Below are 22,949 nucleotides of genomic sequence, written 5' to 3' on the forward strand. Positions count from 1 at the left end.
TTCACAAATTTCTCGTAAGCATAAGATCTCGTGACCTTTCTCGTAGCTCTACGAGAGCTTTGTGAAAAGGGATCTTGTTGTTGGCTATCATTGTAGCGACGCAGATCTCTTCACAATCTGTTGCCCATTGCAGGTGTTACAAATCTGGTGTTATCTAGGGAAATGGCATTAAGTCCTGACACCTGAACATTGTTGAACACTTGTGTGGTGACACTTGCTGGAAGAGAAACTTGGATGATCTGTGTTTCACATTACATAAAAGTCATTGAACAAGTCAGTAAATGCTACAGAACTCTGACCTTCCGAACGTTTATTGCATTCATTAGATACAAACAGTATGATGTGATCTCTTCCTCTGATACAAACGCCAAACGCCAAATACAAATTATCTTGGGAAAGAGTTCCTTCCGTTCCCCAATATTCTTCTTCGGCAGATTAACAAAGGTAACACTCAGTGGTTCAACCTTATATGCTGTACTTAATTTTTGGGCTTTTGGTTATTTTCTGAGTCTTATAGTAATTGTTGTGTTAAGTGTTGTTAATAATATATGTCAATATATAAATATTGTTTGGGATGGAGGAACGGGAGGGACTCTTACCCTACCGTGTTTGTCTATGATCGACCTAGCCCACTAAGTGAATCATTCCCTTTAGTTACACATGACATTTGAAGCGGACACTGAAAAGAACAATATACCATGTGGGACAAAATGCTAAGTGGCCGAACAACTATTAAAAGATGTGTACATATTGAAGAAACCGAAGCAGACACTAGTGATGACTCGACACACCGATGATGCATGGATGTGACCACTGATGCCTTAAGTGGACCTCTGTTGTGTCCGGATCATGACGACAGTGAGGTATGTGGAAGGGGGTCAGCCAGTTATTGGTCTTGTCCTGGTGTGGGACAGATGGCATGTGTCACCAGGGAAACTGTAAGGTTGTAGATTATCCCTGGTGTATCTAATGGGGACACAACACTTACGTGCATCTTGCATCCTCGGTTCTGATTTACCACGCCTACTTTTCCTCATTATTTATTATATAAGATGGTGTAGAGACAACCATTAACGTTACCTCCAGGGCTGACAGTGAAGATGATCGTGACCTGTAACTCAGAGGACAGTCACGACTGCACTAACTTAACCATAAATGTCCCTTACACCCATTTCACATCCTAACTGTAAATTAGGTGATAGGTGTGAGGATTTAACATCAAAGTCGACATTAAACTGTATACGTTGGCTAATATGACTAACAGTGACATCATGGACAGAAGGTAAAATAACCATTTAGCCCTGTCATGTAACAGTAGCAGAATTGTGGTAATATTTTAGCCTATACCACACGTGTAATACATGCCTATTTATCAAAATCATGCCACTATCAAGTTCAGACGGCCCATGTTTGACAAGGGAATGTGTGACTGACCACAGTGTTCCAGTCTGTCAGTGTCCGATGTTAGCCCACATTCGTCACACCAACATGTGAAGGGACGGTCAAACGCCAGAGCTATGACAACACAGTCGGAAGAACAAACAGTCTACAGACATTTTGGCAAAGTATATACCATAGAGCAAGGCAATGACAACTTGGACACGGAACCAATCACTGTGAGTGTTGTCTACACAATGTTGTGTAGTAATGACCACTTTACGCTAACCATCGCTCGGCCAGTGGTCAGCCTTTGGGTAATCTCAGTTCATTTGAGGAATCACAGTTAGGAAGAGGCTAGTAGTATGATGATCTTTCTTGACACATTATTCAAAGAGACACGTGACCTAAGTAGCATATGTCAAGTGTCGATATTTAAATGAAAACACAACCAGAAGATATTTGCACGGTTTCAAATTCTCACGACCCTTGTGCGCACATGACATAATGCTACAATATAGAAATGATGGCAACTAAATCTCACGACCTTTATGTGCACATGACGTTAATCAAAGCTAGAATTGATGGTCACAAAGTCTCAGGACCTGTGGGAGCACATGACGTAATAATCAAAGCTAGAATTGATGGCCACAAAGTCTCAGGACCTGTGGGAGCACATGACGTAATAATCAAAGCTAGAATTGATGGTCACAAAGTCTCAGGACCTGTGGGAGCACATGACGTAATAATCAAAGCTAGAATTGATGGCCACAAAGTCTCAGGACCTGTGGGAGCACATGACGTAACAATTACAGCTAGAAATTATTCCCATAATCCCTCTGGGAACATGACGTCAATATAATACCATAAATAATAGCAATCTAGAAAGTTGAAATGAAGTTAGACTGGTTCTACTTGTAGTGTACGATGTATGACGGCAGTATCCGGGACGTGTCGAAGATGACGAGCTCCTTGCCGCATGCTGAAGTGTGGGAGTCGTAGCCTGGATGTACACTGCCCTGCGTGAAGCTTGAGATCGTGTACGTCTGGAAACAACAAATGATCATATGACGTTTCAGTTGGGGAATGGTTAATGATGTCATGAATATTTCACGACACTCTAGTGACTGTCAACACCCGCAGCGATCTACGCCATCAGGCATGAAGACACGCGGCCAGAATTCCAGAATATCCCTTGCAGCAAAATGATTGTTAATTTCAAGATATCTGGCGACAAGATGTGAAAATACGCGTTCCAAATGAATCGGAAGATCTATGTGTGCAAGCTGTATGGAACTGCCCAAGCTCGTCACACTCATTCCTCTGTACAGAGATTCGATTTTTCCGTAAAACATCTCAGATTCTGTCAGTGTGGTAAACACCAATATGATAGTCTATACACAGTATAATGTGCCTCAATATGAAGACCTTACAGCAATCGAAGTCCTCAGCACATTCCCCTTTTCTCCATCAGTCAAGGTATAGTTGAGTGTTGTGATTGTAAACTACCACTGGTGATCTTGTTACCTTTCCCAGCAGGACTTTGCACAACAGCAGCTTTGTGGCGCCCCGGATGTAGCGCATTGAGTAGTCTGGATATTCGCTGAAGTATACGCCATTGCCGTACTTGTTGCCGGACTTCATCTGGAACCCAGCGTCGCCTGGCAACACAAAGTCAACATGGCAGCATGGATCTCTTGTTCTGTTCATCACTTATATCTCCTTACGATGTATAAAACCCTGAGACAAGAAGTATCCGTTTACTTTTAAGAGGCCCGGTGCGTGTGTGTGAGGGAAGGTATACATGTGCCTGAAGGCTGGAGGTCTACCTACCGTGCTTAAGGAATCCCTTCTCACAGATCTTGGTGATATTTCCCTCATCGGTTCCATGAAAAGCCAGGATGGGCTGGGCGTTCATCTCGCCACGAGACTTCTTCAGGGATTCCTGGGCAGAACTAGAAGTACAGTAGAAAGACCATAAACGTCAAAACAAATAATTAGTCACCACTTTTTAGCACACTGCTTGACATACTGACATACCGAACCGCCGCACCAAATCTGGAGTCACCACTTTCAGCACACTGCTTGACATACTGACATACCTGAACCGCCGCACCAAATCTGGGGTCACCACGTATTCAACTTTTACAACCTTGTATCTGAAACAAACAGATCATTCATTTTGTACTTTATTTAGACAACCAACGTCAATCACGTCTACGTTTAAGGGTTATTCTAGAGGTCATTTCTGTTCACAATAAATGATCAAGCAATAGTTGCTAGGACAGAGGTGACTGTTACTTACCTCCCTCCCTGGTCACTCAGCAGCCTGTAGAACTGGGACTCAGCAGTCCTGAAGTGGAGGTCCTCTGCTGTCCCCTTGAAGTTCCTCTCAGGCATGATGGGGAAGTAGACAGTGGTGGAGCCAGCCAGAGCCTCCTTCTCGCCATCCACGTACCGACCAAGACCCGACGGCGCCCCCTACCGAGCACAAGCCGAATTACACAGAACACTGGCAACTAAATCATTGCTCACAGACAGGCTTTGCACATTCAGGAATATAAGTGTAGCAGTCACTTTAAGTCCTGGTACAGACAGAAGTGTAGCTGTATCACCAGTCATATTAAGCTTTCCAATACACCGCCATATCTCGAAATCATACTTAAATTCATGTTACACCACAGTTTACTTCAGTGTTTACAAATTTGCCTCATTAGCTAACGTTGACGAAAATATTTGCATAAGTCCTAAAATAGCTTTACAACGTCCAAGAACTCCAGTACTGCACAATTATATATGATAAATACACATCCCGTGCCAGGTGCATTGTGGTACACATATGTTGAGTACATGCTTCACACCTGAAGACGACAGGCGACGATAGGGAGATGGGTGAGCTACATGACAGTCCCTGGGGTGTCTATCTTCTGAAGTCGATAGCTGTACTGGACTTCCAGTCCACAGGTTCAAAGTACAGACCGCTCTGCACAGCAAGTGCCAAGTCTTGCACTTAAATATCCACTCTCGCATAGTAACATACCGTTGTGAACGGGTGATATCATGGGCTCTACAGTTCATAACCTTGTCATTCTCTCCACGTGAAATAACCTTCAAATACCCACCCCCACCCCCCCACTTACACACACACACACACACACACACACACACACACACACACACACACACACACACACACACACACACACATTTCCCTCCAGTCGTAAGGAACTCTATTGGGGTCAGACGATTCACTTACCTTTTCCATTCGATGGATAGTCAATGGTTTGCCTCCCCCTGCAGGATATTCCACCTTGGCTTCCAGGTCGACCTTGTACTGCCGTCCCTTGTAGTCTTCTATCTCGAGCGTCTTTACTTTATCGTTTCGGGCCTTCTCAAGTTGACAGTTGAGGCCTGGTGAGAAGGGTGTGCTGCGTCCCTTCTCGTCCACATACACCCACTGCACCAGCTGGGCTAACGTCCTCGCCTCCCTCTGCATCAGGAACTTCTTCTGCAACGTCTGCAGCTTCTCCACAATGATATCATGGGTTGCCGACACTAACCGGACTGGGCCAGTCAAAGTCAAGCCACCTGCCGTCTTGGAGAGCGCAACACCGTTGTCGTCTGCAACTCGGTATAGAGTGGACACCTGGCGGGAAGATATGGAACTAATCACAGTGCATTTAGGTCTTACGTACTGATATGGTTATGTGAGGAAAGGGACATATTTTATGTCAAACCCTGTACTCTTATCAACGTAACAATTAACTATGCGTTGTATATAAAAAGTGAAGTGGGCCAAAGCATGCCATATTTGAATGAAAACAGTTAAGAAGCAAACTTGCCCAGCAACATGAGAAAGAAGCTAGATCAACGTCATCCATTGTACAATGCTACGTGATAAACAATCACCTCTTTGGCTTTCAGACTGCCTATGAATTCGTTCCATGACTTGGACAGTGGCTTGTGATCAAACTCCTCCTTGCACAAGTTCGTAATCCTTTTCTTAGCTGCTTCAGCATGCTTATTCTCGTCGGTGAAGATGCAGAGGATCACGCTGTCGTCGATGTGTTTGTTGCTAGTGTCAATGATTCCAACATCCGGGGATTCGTGACGTGATGGTTTCGATCTTCGATGTGTCATTTTACGTCTTCTTCCCTGATCACCTACAAACAAATTCCCTTGGCATCAATGTCATCTCCCTTGAAAACTGCCTTGAGTATCGTGGCTAATACTTAGGTGTTTAATACCCCTTCAGCAGATCTAAGGACATGACCTCGCGTCCGTGTACACATACCACTAAAAATATCCGATCCCTCCACATGTCGAGCATCTTGTTTCGGCCAACACCATACTATTCCAATATTTAAACAACATACCCCTTTTCCTCTGTGTGGAGTGAGGAGGACGGCCACCAGCAAACACTGTCATGAAACTGTTCACCATCTCCTCTTGGAAGATGACCACTCGTACCTGGCTTAGGCTTGGAGTTGGGTGGCTGGATCCGTACTTGTTGATGGCATCATAGATGGCGCTTGCCATCTTCACAGGTGACTGCTTCAACCCGCCTGCAAAGAAACCAATTGAGAGTTAGAATGACCTCACATATCATCACATCTGATCAAATCCACCTGACGTAATACATACATTGACTCTTATTCATCCAGTCCATGCATTGACTCACCTGTGCCCAGAGCAGGTAATGACATGGTCGACACGCCCTTCTTGTTCACCCAGTCCATGCATTGACTCACCTGTGCCCAGAGCAGGTAATGACATGGTCGACACGCCCTTCTTGTTCATCCAGTCCATGCATTGACTCACCTGTGCCCAGAGCAGGTAATGACATGGTCGACACGCCCTTCTTGTTGACCCAGTCCATGCATTGACTCAGGACCTTTGTCCAGCCATAGCTAGAGTGCTGTGCTCTAACGTGAGCTACCATCTTACATCTCAGATTTCCACCGGAAGTCAAAATGTATCCATACTTCGCCATAGAATGTTCTGAAACAAGAAGAATGAAGAATCATTCCGGGTGCTGTACGACTCACACAAGGAATGGAGTGGGAAGACGTTACCCAACACAGGAACGTCCTGTCCGATGACTGTCCTTCGGTGTGCAGTTAGTTCGCCAGCACCCGAGCCCTTGTCTATCAATTAGTAGTATTATATTATAGTCCTGTTCTACCCCGGGTATCTCGCCCGACCCAGGCTTAAACCATTCCTCCCTCTCCTCCTGTGTCATGTGTTCCTTAAGTATATGACTGATTAAGTGACTTTAATTCTAGACCGATTTTAGCAATACTCACGGCGGGGAACACCAGGAAAGGGCTTCATACATTGTACCCAAGTGCGAAATCGAATCAAACTCGGGTCTTCGGTGTGACAAGCCAGCGCTTTAACCACTAGGCCACCACACAGCCCCTTTAACGTATCAGAAACCTTTCATTGTTGGTTCGAGTACCAATTCCTCCTGATGATGTTTCCAGGTTGATCAGCACCATACCCCTCACTACCGGCCTTCATCAAACAAAGAGCCATCACACTGACAGATAACACATATACCTCACCGCTACAAGATAGTTATACCCTGCTTTAATACACATCAGTCACAGGCCACGTTCAATCTGTCTCAAATATATGTTGGCCCAACTCACTCTTCTCGAAGCATTCCCGTTGTATGTCCGGTCCCGCTGCTCGCAATATGGCCTTGGAGACCGCACCTACACAACACAACACACCATATTGTCAACAGCTTTGAAGGCAGACGTGAAAGGTGCATTTATCTAGCTGTGTGATATCGGGATATGTCAGGATATGGATATCGGGGAATATTTTAGTCTTGTTGCCAGAGAGATATTTTACATTGCCTTTGGTTGTTAGGTGTCAATGTTATGTGAGTCACTGTCGAGTCACATGACTGTCAGATGATCGGATTTACTGTGACGTCACACGTCACACGTCCCTTACGGAAAGGGACGAGTATTTAAGAATGCAAGTTGATCCGACATTGATGTCATGAGTACTAACCGTTGTGTTACAATGCGATCGGATTGTCTGGTCACAAGACTGCAAGGACTTACTGTAATTTAGGTCACATGATTCCTTGCAGCAGTTGACGATGCAGTCAGTGGTTTCCATGGTTACATCACCTTGCGTGATGACAACTGTAACTGTACCGAGTTTGTAAGTGGAGCCAGTCGGGGAGCCCCAGTTGAGCCCTGTGGAACAAATAACGCTGTACTAGATACAAACATGTACACCAGTGGCCAGCGTGCTCCAGGAAGTGTTTGCCATGTAACTACAAGCCTGCCAACATTCTCTGTATTGAAGTTACAATGCGGCACAGCGTCTGTAATATTCCACAACAATTTCCTGGTCATACGTCTTCGTTTGTTGTTGGACACGGCAAGAGATACTGTCGACAAAACACAATGGAACTAATGATTCACTGATGCCATTCACTTTACAAAGGCATCTGAATGAAACACTTCGGCGATGGGCATGTCGGGATATGGTCAGATGCTGAAGCCAAATACTAATGATACTGCAGTTATTTACCCGTCATCATGCTAAGAAGTTTACCAAATCCAGAGACTCCCGCTGGGGCTGCTGACTCCTGTCTGGGAGCATCTGGTACGTGACCCCTCCCGAAAGTGCGGTGCCTCCTGGAAGATCCCGCTCGTCCCCTAGATGTAGTACCCCCGGGATGCGGTCTAGCAGGGGAAGTCATCCAGTCTGTGTCGCCATAGGGCCTCTGAAGCTCGGCCTTGAACGCCTGCCAAGATGTAAAATATAAGTTTGATATTTACGATACGGACCTATAGATTCTTATGTCATAGTTTGTGCTTCAGTTAAGGCTCTCATACAGGTGGTATGGGAAAACATTGCCTGTGAGATGTTTGGCATTTGTTTGAAACTTGTTCTTGGAACATGTGTCCTATTTCGTTAAATTTTCTGGAATGACATATACTGAGTCCAAAAAGAAACTTCACGTTTTTTCTTCGGGACACTATAAATGAACAAGAGATGGTAAGATGGTTAAATTGTTTCATTTCATTGCTGAGATCTGTGTGATGTACTCGATACACTGACAGTGCCACAATCAGTTCCATTAGGCTACATCGCCGTTCCAAAACATGGGTATATAGAATGTCAAGTCATAAGAATAAAAATTGGAATGGAGACTGGCAGCCCGCAGCCGATTTCGAATGGTCTGTGAGGACAGTCAAAATCTAAACATCTCAGCCCTGGTTCGTGGAGCCGGCAGAAATCTGTCAGGTAGGTGACGTAGGACGATTTGACGGTCTTCTGCTCGTGACGTCACACGTGGCGACCCGACCTTGGGCGATCAGAAGTGGTGCCAGTTTGTTGTACACGACCTCGCAAGTCATACACAGTGCGACTGTTGCATCCCGTTGCTCTTGCGACGTCAATAACTGATCTTCCCGCTTGCAGCATACCAATGGCACGTTCACGTTGCACATTTGACAATCGTGGCATTTAAAACACCGTTACAACTGCGGTTTAAAAGTGTTTTCTCAATTCTTAAGGCCAATGCAAACACATGCAAATAATGAAAACTTCGATGCGAAGATCACGTGATCGACTGCACGTGTAAAAACTGATTCGACACTAACGTCATTTGCACTACGAATGGATGGATTTGAGTGGGTTTTGCTAACGTTTTTCTAGAGTCGAAAGATAGGGATCCCAATTCTGGATAAACAGATGTATCATCAGAGAAAAATTACTCATTATTTTTAAAAATTACATTTTATGAAGTTTCTTTTTCGGCTCAGTATATATTCAAATGTGTTTTTTAAAGTCTTTTAATCCTTACATGACAACGTTTAAGCTGCCTTTCACACGATCACCTTTAACCCTCTTTTAAGCTGGTGGTCGAGACAGTCGTACAAGGCTGTCCAGAGTTGTGTCCCCTGGGCATGTATCGACTCCAAGTTTAGGCCTGATTATGTCTCCAGGTGAACATTAACCTGTATTCATCTAAGAGGGTATCTAACATCTGTCACATACATCAGTAAGTTCTTTCTTCTGGCATCCGCATATACCAGAAACATCAACAGTTGTTATGGAAGAAACATTAAACTCCCCTCCCCCAAAATCCACTATCGACCGACAGATTACCTTAAACACTGCGCGATCACTAGGGTGCACCACAAAGTACACAGATTGCAGAGGAGATGCTGCGTTAGTGTCCAGGAATGTCCTGACAGAGCTGAACATGAGGTCGGCTGCAATGTCGGCCGGGAAGCCCTGTCGGCCAGTGCCAAGTGCAGGGAAGGCGATAGAGGTATACCCTCTGGAGTCAGCCTCCGTCAGACACTCTGTCACAAGGGTCCGCAATACCTGGCAACATAACATTTCAAGGCAAACGATAATATACCACCCTCTGTGACCCAGGCTAGTATCCCCTCTTTAACCAGCGGACGTATCTGCCTGTTGGTAATTCGACCTGGTCACATGTGTAAATGAGAAACAACAATATGTAGACGAAACACTTTACATTCTGTCCATTTGAGTGTGTTTGTGAATGAGTCACGATTGGAATAAATTCAAATTCTGATTGACTGAACATATTTTTAAAGACCACGTATACTCCAGGGGGTGCAAATGCATAAATCACTAATTGACATCGTTATAGATGAAACCCCGCCATTAAAACTGCTAATTTCAATCTTTAATTACCTTAAATCGACCTTTTTGACAACAGTGCACAATTCTCAACCGCAAACGAAATTTCAACCAATCAGAGCGGCGCGTCTCCGTGACGTAACAGTAGGTATATAGATATGAGGGTCCACGCAGAATTCATCTACATTTCAGGGGGTAAACTATTTCGTCTACAGGTTTGTACAAACCTGACATCGCGACATCTGTTGTGAAAACTGAAAGCTCCATGTTCTCATAATCATTTAGTTTTGTCTCCTGCTTTGCCTAGTTTCCGAGTTACAACCCTTGTTTTCATAGACGATTTTGTCAAAATCACTCGGTATCCCTAGGGTGTGATTCGTGTTAGGTGGTATAAACCTACACGTTATTTGTCATCATTCACTTGATGTGGTAACGTCACTTAGATTGCCCGAAGAAGGTCCCCATTTGGCATTTCTTGTGTCAGGATCGATCAAAGGATTAACCGATAACACGCTGATTGATTAATTACTTTTTTACGGATTTCAGTGGGGATTTGTCATAAGGTAGTGTTTATGCATGTTCATTTACAAATCTATACTGAATACACTCTGTCGTGTATGTATCTATGTAAAAACGCCCTTCTTTCAAAGGATTAACCGCCAATACATTGATTGATTGCTCATTATTGACTAGCTAAATTACTTTTGTAAAAGAATGACGCCCATTATGCAATTAGTTGAGAGGTGTGTTATCTTGGCTGTCCAATGAGACTATACAGCAATGTGAAAAACCTGAAACGATACATTTCGTATATTAGATTGTTGAAAGACACATCACTTGAGAAATCTGCAGATGAATTATACATCACTCGTTTTGTGGATATTGATGGATACATTCCTCGAACAAGGTAAGAGCCTGACATTGTTCCTATAACTTTAATTTGTTTTAATTTTAATGTTTGCATTTTGTTTTTATTAAGTTGTCATAGCTTTCAACATAATCATTGTTTTCGTCGTGAAGTGTAATGATACAGACCACATTCACTGTTGCGTCGTGCGAATTATGATTCATATAGGCAAACTATAAATCTCTAGTTATTAAATTCCTGTTATACATTAGCAGATCGCTTCTTTTTGTTAAGTTTCAAAATGCATCCAAGTATGATTATAAAGTAATTAGGATTATGAGACCAAGTATAAAGACGTATATTGACAAGTGTCTACATACTGGTGAGTGAATGTTTACAAACCAAGTAAATTTAGCAAGTGTAAAAATTGATCGTGCAGTATTTTCACTTCGACCCCGACCTTGCTAATGTTACGTTACAAGCTGTGTTATGCAAACTCCTATTGGCCATGATTCAAATACATACTTAACTACTAGTACAAAGTAATTTGGATTTTCTAACTTTTGTAAATGGCGACGCCCTGTCTGAGAATGAATGCTATTTAAGTTTGTTTTCACCGACTTTTGGTCAGCAATGTGTAGTAAGCAGTCTTTATTTTATAAACTTGATGAAACGTGAACTCTATTTTGCTATCCTGGAAGCGTGGTAGTGGGCGAACCATCCGATTTAGTATATACCACAGGCTTCCACAACGCTCGCTTCGCACACACAAACAACCAATGTAAGCACAGACTACGGGGTCCGGTGGAAATCTGTGCATAGTGACACCATCACCCGACCCCAAGGAGCAATGGACGGCGACACAACAATTCGGCATGTCTTTGGTGACGTCGAGAAATCAGCAAAATGACGAGCTTCCAACACATTTTCTACGCAACTAACTGAAAATTGTTCCTTCTATGACGTCACTGCAGGGCTTTGGCGACTGAGTTACGTAACCTGTCTGTGGTTTCGTTTGCGGGCGAGAGAGAAGCACACGGGTTTCAGCAACTTTTAAGCGTTGGTATTAATTAACCACAAGTTATTTTTTTAAAAAAAGAATGGTGTTCCGTTTATGATTAACCAAAATCTTTCATATGCAGTGGTAAAAAAGTACCAACAAATTGAGTTTAGTTGTTCTTTAAGCATGGATGTCAATAGCAAAAATATCTTAGTTTGCCATTTACCTTCTCTGCCTTCCCTTTGCCATTGTTCCATTTCAACAGCAAGCCATGGAAGACCACCTTGCATTGCAGATTACCTCCCTTGGTTACCGCGACCTCACCAAAGTTGATACCTTCCTCATACTTCCGGTTACACTCTTCTTGTAGCTGGGGACCAGCTGCTTGGAGCAGCGACATCGACACGGCGCCGGAGGTAAGGTCAAGGTCACAATGAGCTGGATTCACCAGAACATCCGCCTGCATCAATGATGGTGACAATGACTTGGAGATGGAAAACAAAAACACGTTGTTCACAGGTAGTGCAGGCAATACCACACCATGGTTTCTATAATAATTCATGTTTGTTTTCAGAAACTCTCTTTATACAAGTATAAGTAGATACCAATGCGTAAACCATCGTACCGGAGTCACAGCCTGATGAATGTTGTATTCGCTAGATATATCTAAATGTGTGACTTGACTTTATCTTACCTTCACAGACGCAAGTTCCCTGCTGACAACTCTGATACCGGAAAAGTTTGCACCATCCTCATCGCTAGCTATGGATGTTGATTCTGCAAGTGTCAAGGTGGTCTTTGTATAATGTAGTTTAAGGACCATAAGACGCATTTCAGACATATTACCTTGCTGTGCCGATTAACACTGCAGCCAGAACATATGTAAGGAATCGAATCTCGACTAGACAAACCAGCGATTGATACTGTAAGCAATCACACGCCGTCAACTATGTCACTGAGTGTGATCACCTGCTCTAATCTCATGTCACAGGATTACAATACGCCACGAGTCACCATACTGAATCCCCGTATCCATACACTGTAGACAGCATAGGTGTATGTGAACCAGTTCATACCTTGAATGACCTCGGTGTAGACCAAACGTAGGTTACTGGGGATTAATGCTAACCTGGGATGCGCTCAGTGAAGACTTTCCTTACATGTGTTCTTCACCTTGAGCCTCTATGTAGGAACTAGCCAAGGTTATATCGTGCTTATCTATATTTACCCTTGGTTGAATCTGCATCTGAGGCGTCTTCTGAGTCCGATCCACTGTTACTATATTGAACAGGTTCTTCACCCACAACACTTTCCTCACTGCTGTCAACGTCACTGTCAGGATGATGGCCCCCGTCTTTCTCAAACAGGTTGTTGCCGATCTTCACAAACATGTCAACTGTGTCGGACTTGATGTCGCAGAGGTACACGTGTTGAGGGCCATCGTAGTCCACTGGGTCAGGTTGCCACATGTTGAGAAGGGCCTCCATGATCGCAGTGACAGCTTCCTGAACAGGGTATCCAAATATGCCTGTGCTGATGGCAGGCAAGGCGATGGATTTGATTTTGTTAGACTCAGCAACCTTGAGGATGTTCCCCACAGTCTCTTTCAGGACCTCCTGTTCTCCCTCATCGCCCCCTGCCCAGACTGGCCCCACTGCGTGTATCACCACCTTACAGGGGAGGGACCCTGCCGGGGAACACACAGCCTCCCCATCCACCAGTTGACCGTTTTCCTGGATGTACCGGTCACAGAACTTCACTATAGCGTTTCCACCTGAAGTACAATGATCAACACCATTTACTGAAGTTATCAGTGCTGCTGTTGTGTTGGGTATAAGTAAACCTTGTTCAATATTTTCAGTCTGATATCAGTTCAACAAAATCTGACAAGAAGGTTCTGTTTCATTTCATAAGCAAAAAGATATCGATGTGTGCCGTGTTACCATTCTGTAGCACGGCAACAGATTCTGATCATGTATGTAACCTGCAATAGTATATTTACACTAAATCAGTTGTCTTTTCATTTATCTATCAATATTCACGCATTGATTATGTGAGATCATTCATGTTAGCTTCATTCTAACAAACAATGTCGTGACTAGTCCTTGTTGAGAGATGAACAGCGGTCCTACCCTTATCAACAATGGCCTTAGCCACACCGCCTCCATGCTGCAGGTCCTTATTGGCAGCGTTCACTATAGCGTCTACTCCCAGGTCTCGCATGTCTCCAAGTATGACAGACAACACCCCTCCTGAGGGGACGTCCCATCTTTTCATCTCTCGCATTTTCTTCTCCTTCTTGTCTGGAGACTTGTCCTTCACTTCAATGATGCATTTCTCATTTTGTTCAACGGCCGACAAGAGCTCCCTACCTTTGCCCTTTACAAAGAACTCTTCGATACCGGGAAGGCAGATTTTATGTCTTTTGCTAAATATTTCAGAAATCATTTGATTAAGGCGCTTTTCAGCTTCAACAAAACCTTGCTGATATCCTGAAATCCTCAACTCACAACACACGCTACCTTCTTCAACAATCACCTTCACACGATGTTTCTCAAGCTTCCCTTCCACTGATCGGATTTCGTTTGATTTGAACATATTTAAGAATTTTGCAGTGGAAGGTTCAAGGGAGAGTGATTTGGACCTTAATACATTCCTTCTGAAGAACTGCTCCACTTCCTCCTTGACGAGATCCCCTATATCACTGGTGCTCACGATCAGGAGCGCCTCTTTCTGGTGAACCAGCGCCAGCTTCCCCGGATGGGCCTCCAGCAACTCTCCCCTCTTTTCCCTCCACTCTGCCGTACTCAACAGTGTCGATGCCGAGGTGTCTATAGCAACCGCTGTTTCAATTAAACTCGTCTCAACAACCTTTCTACCGTTTTTGGCATCAGCCTCTGTTCCCGCATAGACCCGAACCTCCTTCTCTCCCAACCCCCATACACAATGGGCATGACTTAATTTAGGTTGTATGAAGTCAGTAGTGTTACGAGATCCCAGAACTTTCATGGCTTCCTCCGACTTGAAAGTAACACCTTCAAGTACTAGATTCTGAGCAACTCTCAGACATTCTAATTTTGCAGTAATTACATCAGCATTAGGACCTTCAAATGTAATAATGTCTGTCTCGGTGTCGATTCTTGTAGTCACCTTAGGAAACTTGTCCTCAAAGTTGGAAAAAGCTAAGTATCTTGCCTGAAATTGTTTTAAGTGGCAACTTTCAATCCTTGGTGGTGAAACAGGTTTTGCTGATTGTTTCACTTTCGAAATTTGAAAGGTTACATCGTCCACTTTTCCTCTGAAGCCGCAAATGATGAGATCTGTGTTCTTCATTCCGTGGTACAATCGCACTAAATTTGGGTTGCTACTCAGGATGGGGTTGACTGCTCTGAGAATATCATCAAGTAAACAATCAGGCACAGATGTTCGTAAACATTCGACTTTCAGATATGTACAGACATATTCTGACACTTCTTTTTGAATGCTTGCTTTCCATGCACGTAATTCATGTACAGGACCACTGTGTTCAACTATTAGCATCACTGTGTTTTTGGACTGAAGGATAAATCTGACTCTGCCATGTAAGGTTTCCTTCATATACTTCACAAATTCTTTCTGACAGGGAGTAGACTTCCACAGGAAATGCAACAAGCAGGCGTCCAGTGTTTTTATGATCACTGATTGACTTGCTCCTGGAAACTCAGCTGCTCTGCCTTGCTGAGCTTTCCCAGCAACTCTCGTTGTAGATCTGATGGTGGCTGCCGGTTCCTCCGTCTCACTGCGGAGATTTCCTCGTCCAGATGTCCCGGAAGATCGGCTGGGTCTAGGCCCCTGTTGTGTACCTGTGTTCGCTTGTGATGTACCATGGGAGGACTCATCCTTGCCTACCCAAGTTTCCAGCAGCTCATGGTGGTATGTCACAACCACATCCTTCGCGTGTAACTTGTGGGTTCTTGCACAAACTCTCCTTGCAACTGTGAACGAAAAACATTAGATAGTAAAATATATTCTACATGTAATTTATCATCATTACTTTGTCGCCATAAGCAATATTCCAGTTGTACTATCCAAAAGAGAAACGCATAGACGAGAAATCTGTTGCAAAAGTGTTGTATTTTCAAACATGTGTAACTCGTCCACAAACAGACTTAGTGCACGTGATATTACACCAGTTTATAAGACGGCAATGTCTATACAGCCAAGTGGATACTTTTAAATACAGGAGACGTTGACCGCGGTAGTGATGATGCAGCACGACCCCGACGTCGAGTTTTCTGGCTCTCAGGCCAGTCTATTTCAACCTGTTCAGCACAGTTTGACGGGATATCCTCTGAAGTCCAGGCACCCTGACCGTTGTGCTCTCACCCGTGGCAGTACGATCAGGCAACTGTAGTATCCAGATGTACCGATCTTGGGATGCAGTGGTAACTCGAGGTCTGCCTGTACGGGGACGGTCATTTGTTATACCTGTTTGACTGCAACGAACGGCAGGCCATAATATCTTGCTCAGACTAACATTCTGACGCCTGGCAACAGAAGCTGGTAATCTTGAGCATTCTTTCAATGGCGATGTTCTGTGTCGCAGTCAAAATGTGACATAGTGATTTGACCTTGAAACTCCTTCAAAACAAATGCCACTTTTGTTGAAGTTATCTGGACTTTTATTGCCATACAGTGAATGTTCTTTGCAGCACAATTTCAACTGGAAGGAGATTTCTGTTGCTTTGCGGCGATGCGTTTCTAATCCTTGTAAAAACATCTTACCAAAATCAACATTTTCAGGTAAAATCGATTTCCCACTTGTGCAACTGTATAAAATCATGTTATCAACACTTTTGCTACATATTTTGACGATTTTTTAAACTCAATAGGTAATTAATAGATTTCTTTAAATAGAAACCTCCTATACGTTTCTTTTTTGGGATCCCGGGGTGCGATAACAAGAGCAGCACATGGTATGTTTAGGATTAAACTCAGTAGAATATGGGTTCATTTCATTCATATCATTTCAGCACTTTCTAAAAGACATAGTTTATTTATTGAATGCATCAGTTGTGTACATCAATTGTGTGTATTCACAAGTACGGTGGATGAGGAGAGGGGAATACATTGGTAGCAAAGAATCAAATGTACCTTCAGGGTCATAGAAGTGTACAATTGCCCCGGTGCTGTCTGGTGAACGAGTCACAGTCTTGACGTCACCTCCATCACTCTTGCGTTTGTTCATGAAGTAGAACTTGATGCCGTCGTCTGTAATGTCCGGCGTCAGGGACGTCACCTTCACACAGGCTGACTGCAACACGTGGGACACTTTCAGCCAGGAATCCTCAATCCGTCTCTTCATGAAACAAGACTTAAGCTGCCCAATATCTGAAAGGACGGCGTTGCTGACGTTACTCATTACTGATTCCACCAGTTCCGAGACGTGATGACATTCAAGGTGTTACAGACACGAAGACCTTACCGTATTTGTTGACAAGTACCTTGTCTTATGTTTAATGTTACCAGGAAAATTATATTTTCATAGATCTAATAAAACTGTGGTTTGGTATTCTAGACACATACATGTATCACAAGTGACTGATGTTTACACTACAAAAGAGTATTGGTCCAGTGCGTGCGTCTTTCTAAGGTAATATAATGTCTTGATACAAAAAGGTACAAAGAAATGGAAAATGTATGGCATATAATACAGAAAATAAGCAGGGCAGCATGTCAATTCGAATTCGTATTATATGTCTGATGACAAAATTTAGCTGAACAAATCTTTAGAGTGTCTACCCTTTCAGTACGTAACTACGACAACTAAATGAGACTCATAAACCTGGTTTTTCTTTGAAAGTCACCAGGAACGTTCCAGGACGTCCTCCCGGTAGTACAGCATCAACTGCCAACTCGGTTTTGGCCTCCAGGAAGTTCTGTATGCAGTCCGCTTGTGTTGAACTACTGGCGTTCTCAACAAGAACCCGGAACGAGTCCTCAATACACACCTCCTCAACTTCATCTGTCGGTCACAAATTACTGCATTATTATTCACCAATATAATATTGTGTGTATTATCTTCAATATATAATCATGATTTCCCTTAAAAGTAATATCAGTAAAATGTATAAGACGTATATTCTACAGAAGCAAATTTATTTCACATCATGACATAATGTAAACAAAACATTCAGAGGCTGAAAATTTGATTGGATTGAAGGAAAAAGCAAATTCTATAGAAACATATCTACTGAGTACCGAAGTGAAATGACAGTAGTTATTTAGAGGTACAAAAACGGTAACACAATAATGAAAACTGATATCGTGTTGCAGAGCGACAATAGTATTCAATGAAGCAGGAATACTGAACTCACTATCAGATGAAGGTTTTGATGACGTTTTCGGACAGCCAGTTTGATGAGGCAGAGGTTTGCTCAGAAGGGGGCCTTCGGGAGATTGTGTTCCATAGCTTGATGACCTCCGTGACAATACTGACCCTTGGTGTGGGGTGAATGTCTGTGAGGGTGGGGGCACGTGTGACGTTACACTATTTGAAGGAGCAGATGAATAATAGGGTTTATGGGCACTGTGGGTAGGGAAATGACACATTTGTCGTTGTTGTTCCGTGTGAGTCACAACAGATCCTGATAGAACGTGGTGCCCGCCATATTCCGGTCCAGATGGTGGCTGGTGCAAGTAATATAGTGGTCCAGACGGTGGGTGAAACTTGTCATATCCCGGTCCAGATCTTGGATGCTGACAGTCATTGTACAGCCCTGATTGTGGGTGGTACCTCTCATATATCAGTCCAGATAGTGGGTTGCGTTCGTCATATCCTGGTGGATGGTGCCCTTCACATCTTGTTCCTGACGGTGGAGGACGTCCTTCATTCATTGGTCCAGATTGTGGATGGTGGCAATGAGATCCTGGTACAGATGGTGGATGGTACCCGTCATATCTTGGTCCAGATTGTTGATGGTGTCCGTCATATCTTGGTCCAGATTGTTGATGGTGTCCGTCATATCTTGGTCCAAATTGTGGATGGTGTCCATCCCATCCTGGTCCAGATGGTGGATAGTGCCCATCATATCTTGGTCCAGATGGTGGATAGTGCCCATCATATCTTGGTCCAGATGGTGGGTTGTGCCCATCGTATCTTGGACCAAATTTTGATGGCACTACACCGCCTGCAAGATGAAGGTGTGGGTAAACTACCTGGTGAATCTTTACATCCGTGTTTCCATGAGTACCGATGGGCACAGGAACACCTGAAAGGCTGGGTGGGAAACTACCTTGAACAGGTCCCTTGTCAGTCGTGGGATCTTTGTGTGATACGGAAGGATTTGCCTCTAAAGATATTTTTACATGAGTTAGGTCTGCCTCCTTCTTACTACCACCTTCTGTTCCTATCCCTTCCCTATCTCCTCGCACGTCACCATCTCCTACACCTCCGTCACCATCTCTTACTCCACTTTTTCCTTCTCCTCCCAAAGCTCCATTTTCACTGCCTCCACCATCTCCTCCAGCTCCACTGTCTCCTCCACTATCTCCTGCTCTATTCGTGTCAGTAGATGTTTCTGTGGTCAAGGAGCCTGTGGCTGCATTTGTGTTCCCTAACAACTGAGTTCTATTGGCTTCACTCCCCACACCTTCCGTGTCTTGTCGGGGTACATGAGAGGTGGTTTGCTCCCCCTCAGACATCGTGATGAGTGTACCATCTGCGTGACATACACAGGCACGGTGCTAGGGTGCTAGACAAAGAGATGCAGCGTTTTCGGGTTCGTGTAGAAGTTCTGTACAGTCTGTACAGGAAGCGTCTCTGCTTACAAACACGGTGGCTGCGGATGTTTCCAATGCTCCTGAAATATACTTTTCACAATTAGCATTTTCTAGAGTAAGTAACAAATGTTATGTTATGTTGACGGTAAAGCAGTCTGTGTTTGTGTTAAGACATTCAACTGATTTCCAACAAAACAATTCAGACATGTTTAAAAAAGGATCATTTGTATTCGTTTTAATTTAACGTCTTAATTTTGGAACAAAGATTCGTGAAAAGACTACATTCTTCACTAAAACGTGCGTTCTCCGGTTTGACTAGTTATAAAGATGATGAGTAAAGTGAGAACGGTACACGACTATTTGATAGTCAATAGCACTAGACAGTTTGTGAGTATATACCCAAGAGGACAGATGATTGGCGGGACGCACGTTCACACAACCATGTAACTACAGCAATAACCTTGAAATACAAATAGCCCATGTATAATCAACACCTACAGCTAGACATGTTCCCGGCATGGGCGGCAACCTCGTTTTACCGACACAAAACCTTTCTTGGGCCAGAAAGAAAGCATCCGTAAATTCCGTGCAACAGCCTAAGTGTGTGTGCGCGTGTGTGTGTGTGCAGATCACACCAGGAAGCTAGGCTGTCAAGCAAAACGCTGTACGCGTAGTTGATTAGGCTTGGGAGTAAATGTCACTGGCATAACATGTTAAAGTTAAATATGACAGCATTTCTTAAACTTAGAGTCCGAACCGCTGACATGTGTCAGCCAAGTCAGCAAGCTTGCCCAGCCCATCCGTTAGTCGCCTCTTATGACAACCATTACTGCAAATCAATTCTAATCTGGATGTTCGCGGGTTAACCGGGTCTCCTAGTGCCGAATATATACTCACAGGAAATAGTATAAGATGTTCTGTAATATACACATCAACATTTTGCCTTTTAACTCCCACATGAGGTTTTCATATGAAGAGAAGATTATTTTTGACATCTTACAGACAGTGTTTGTTTCGCATATTTGTTATGTAAGCTCCAGTTAGGTAAGAATATACATTTTTAATTCCATGTCGTCGCTGTCATCATACATCTCTAAGTGCAATGGCTGAATACTACAGGACGACGAAGAACACAAATATAATTATTATCCTAAGAATGAACAGGATATGTCCATAAACATCGATTCGATTAGGTAAAACACAGGTTTATATTAATTATTGTGTTTTAAGGTCCTAAGCTATGTATAGTTGATTATCCCATGTGAACTCACTGGAAGCCCCAGAGTCTAGCGAGGAAGACAGACATAAAGAACGACATCTGAGTTGAAAAAGGTTGTTTATTGTAAGTGGTACAATGTAAGAATATATGTGGTGAGGGCCAGTCTCTAGGGACGGGAGGGTCATGAAAAATCTGATTTGTTTGAAAAATATAGCATAACCATTTCCTGCTTTGCACGACAGTTACATTTATTAATGACATATGTGACTAGTCCATCTAGGCATCTGTTTAATGAATACAGAAATGTTTTGAGTAGAAATAGTCCATTAGCCTTTAATTTCTTGGTTTGAACTAAAGTCATAATCATACAAATAATATTGACATATGCATGTGCTTCGTTTGATGGGCATTCTGGAAGACGAGGAGTCAATAATAAAACATACAACTTTATTGATAACAACGTTTCCTTCATTATATACAGTGATGCTTCATAACATGTCATAGTTAATGTTTGTCATAACATATTAGTTTTCCCGTCACTTGGCTGTAGTCACTTTTTAGCTTGAAAACCGTGTAAGAATCTATGCCGAAACGTCCCGCTGTGCAATAAACGATCGAGAGCTTGTCATCCATAGAGTGTACGCTTCATTAATGGCAGTTTGCGGGTTTCGTATCATATCGCGTACTTCTGTGACATATTCGATGAGAGTTGATGCATCATAAAGTATTACGAAATACTGATGTAATAATGTGTTACTTGTTAGGATGTGGTTCACTTCAGGCAAATTGTTTAGATCATATATCGGTTTTGTTCACACCACTCAACGCGCTCCTATCACAATACATCATCCACGGGCAGTTACCTCCCTTGCACAGAAGCGTATATGTAGCGAGGAGCGTTATTTCCTGCTTTGTCCAATTTGTGTTTATTCTGTCCTGGGTGTCTACAGCTCTTACCTAAGAGATTGTCTGTGACACTCTTTTCAAAACAGCTTATTTCATTCCGTCTGTACGACGCCGATTTCTAACTGTCGTATTGCTTACGCCACAAATACCCTGCATGTCAATGTTATATATTATACCATACGCAGTTTCACAGTATGTCATAACCCTCATAGCAGTGTTGATATCTAACCTAACTGCGGCGACTGTCGGCAGGGTATACAGGCAATCTCGCACCTGTACGGGCACAGTACATATGTACGGTGAACTCCGCTGTTAAACAAAACAATACGCTCTCAGGCAAACAGTAGAAGTTGTACACCTCCCTATTGAGTCGGAACTCACCTGTCTAACTGCCCGATGGCTGGATGAGGACGACTCGGATGTCCTCAAAAACACCAATAATGTCTAATGTCCTTCCTCTTGCTAGGACGTCTGGATTGACGGCTCTGATTCTGGGAAATATACATTTGGGGGATGACGTCACAAAAAGTCCAACTTTCGGTTTCACTTATACTTGTTCAGACACTGACAGGGAAAGCAACACTTTGTCCATGCGTACAGAACATTCTGTCAGCTCTAGATTACTATTAATATTACTATCATGCTATCATTTGTATAGCGCCAATATCAGGCTCATGATAACATTTGTATAGCGTCAATATCAGGCTCATGATAACATTTCTATAGCTCCAATATCAGGCTCATGATAACATTTGTATAGCGCCAATATCAGGCTCATGGAAACATTTGTATAGCGTCAATATCAGGCTCATGATAACATTTTTATAGCGCCAATATCAGGCTATGGTAACATTTGTATAGCGCCAATATCAGGCTCATGGTAACGTTTGTATAGCGTCAATATCAGGCTCATGATAACATTTGTATAGCGTCAATATCAGGCTCATGAAAACATTTGTATAGCGTCAATATCAGGCTCATGATAACATTTGTATAGCGTCAATATCAGGCTCATGGTAACATTTGTATAGCGCCAATATCAGGCTATGGTAACATTTGTATAGCTCCAATATCAGGCTCATGGTAACATTTGTATAGCGTCAATATCAGGCTCATGGTAACATTTGTATAGCGCCAATATCAGGCTCATGGTAACATTTGTATAGCGTCAATATCAGGCTCATGGT

The 22,949-nt window shown here is 43.2% G+C and overlaps 1 protein-coding gene across 1 annotated transcript; it reads right to left on the reverse strand.

Moving 5' to 3' along the window:
- Positions 1–293: 293 nt before the first annotated feature.
- On the reverse strand, positions 294–22,264 carry LOC137287293 (protein mono-ADP-ribosyltransferase PARP14-like). The gene is made up of 21 exons (XM_067819531.1): positions 22,144–22,264; positions 18,233–19,717; positions 17,701–17,880; positions 17,010–17,246; positions 14,009–15,850; positions 13,105–13,650; positions 12,571–12,653; positions 12,103–12,336; positions 9,523–9,744; positions 7,936–8,152; positions 7,458–7,595; positions 7,032–7,097; positions 6,199–6,378; positions 5,754–5,942; positions 5,287–5,540; positions 4,634–5,023; positions 3,683–3,858; positions 3,480–3,536; positions 3,211–3,332; positions 2,905–3,038; positions 294–2,423 (listed from the first exon to the last, which is right to left on the reverse strand). Exons 2-21 carry the CDS (start codon positions 19,557–19,559, stop codon positions 2,289–2,291), a joined length of 6,729 nt encoding a protein of 2,242 aa, XP_067675632.1. The 5' UTR covers positions 19,560–19,717; positions 22,144–22,264; the 3' UTR covers positions 294–2,288.
- Between the last annotated feature and the right edge of the window lie 685 nt (positions 22,265–22,949).

This window comes from Haliotis asinina, chromosome 6 (genome assembly GCF_037392515.1).
Source record: "Haliotis asinina isolate JCU_RB_2024 chromosome 6, JCU_Hal_asi_v2, whole genome shotgun sequence".
In the NCBI taxonomy this organism is placed as follows: Eukaryota; Metazoa; Mollusca; class Gastropoda; order Lepetellida; family Haliotidae; genus Haliotis; species Haliotis asinina.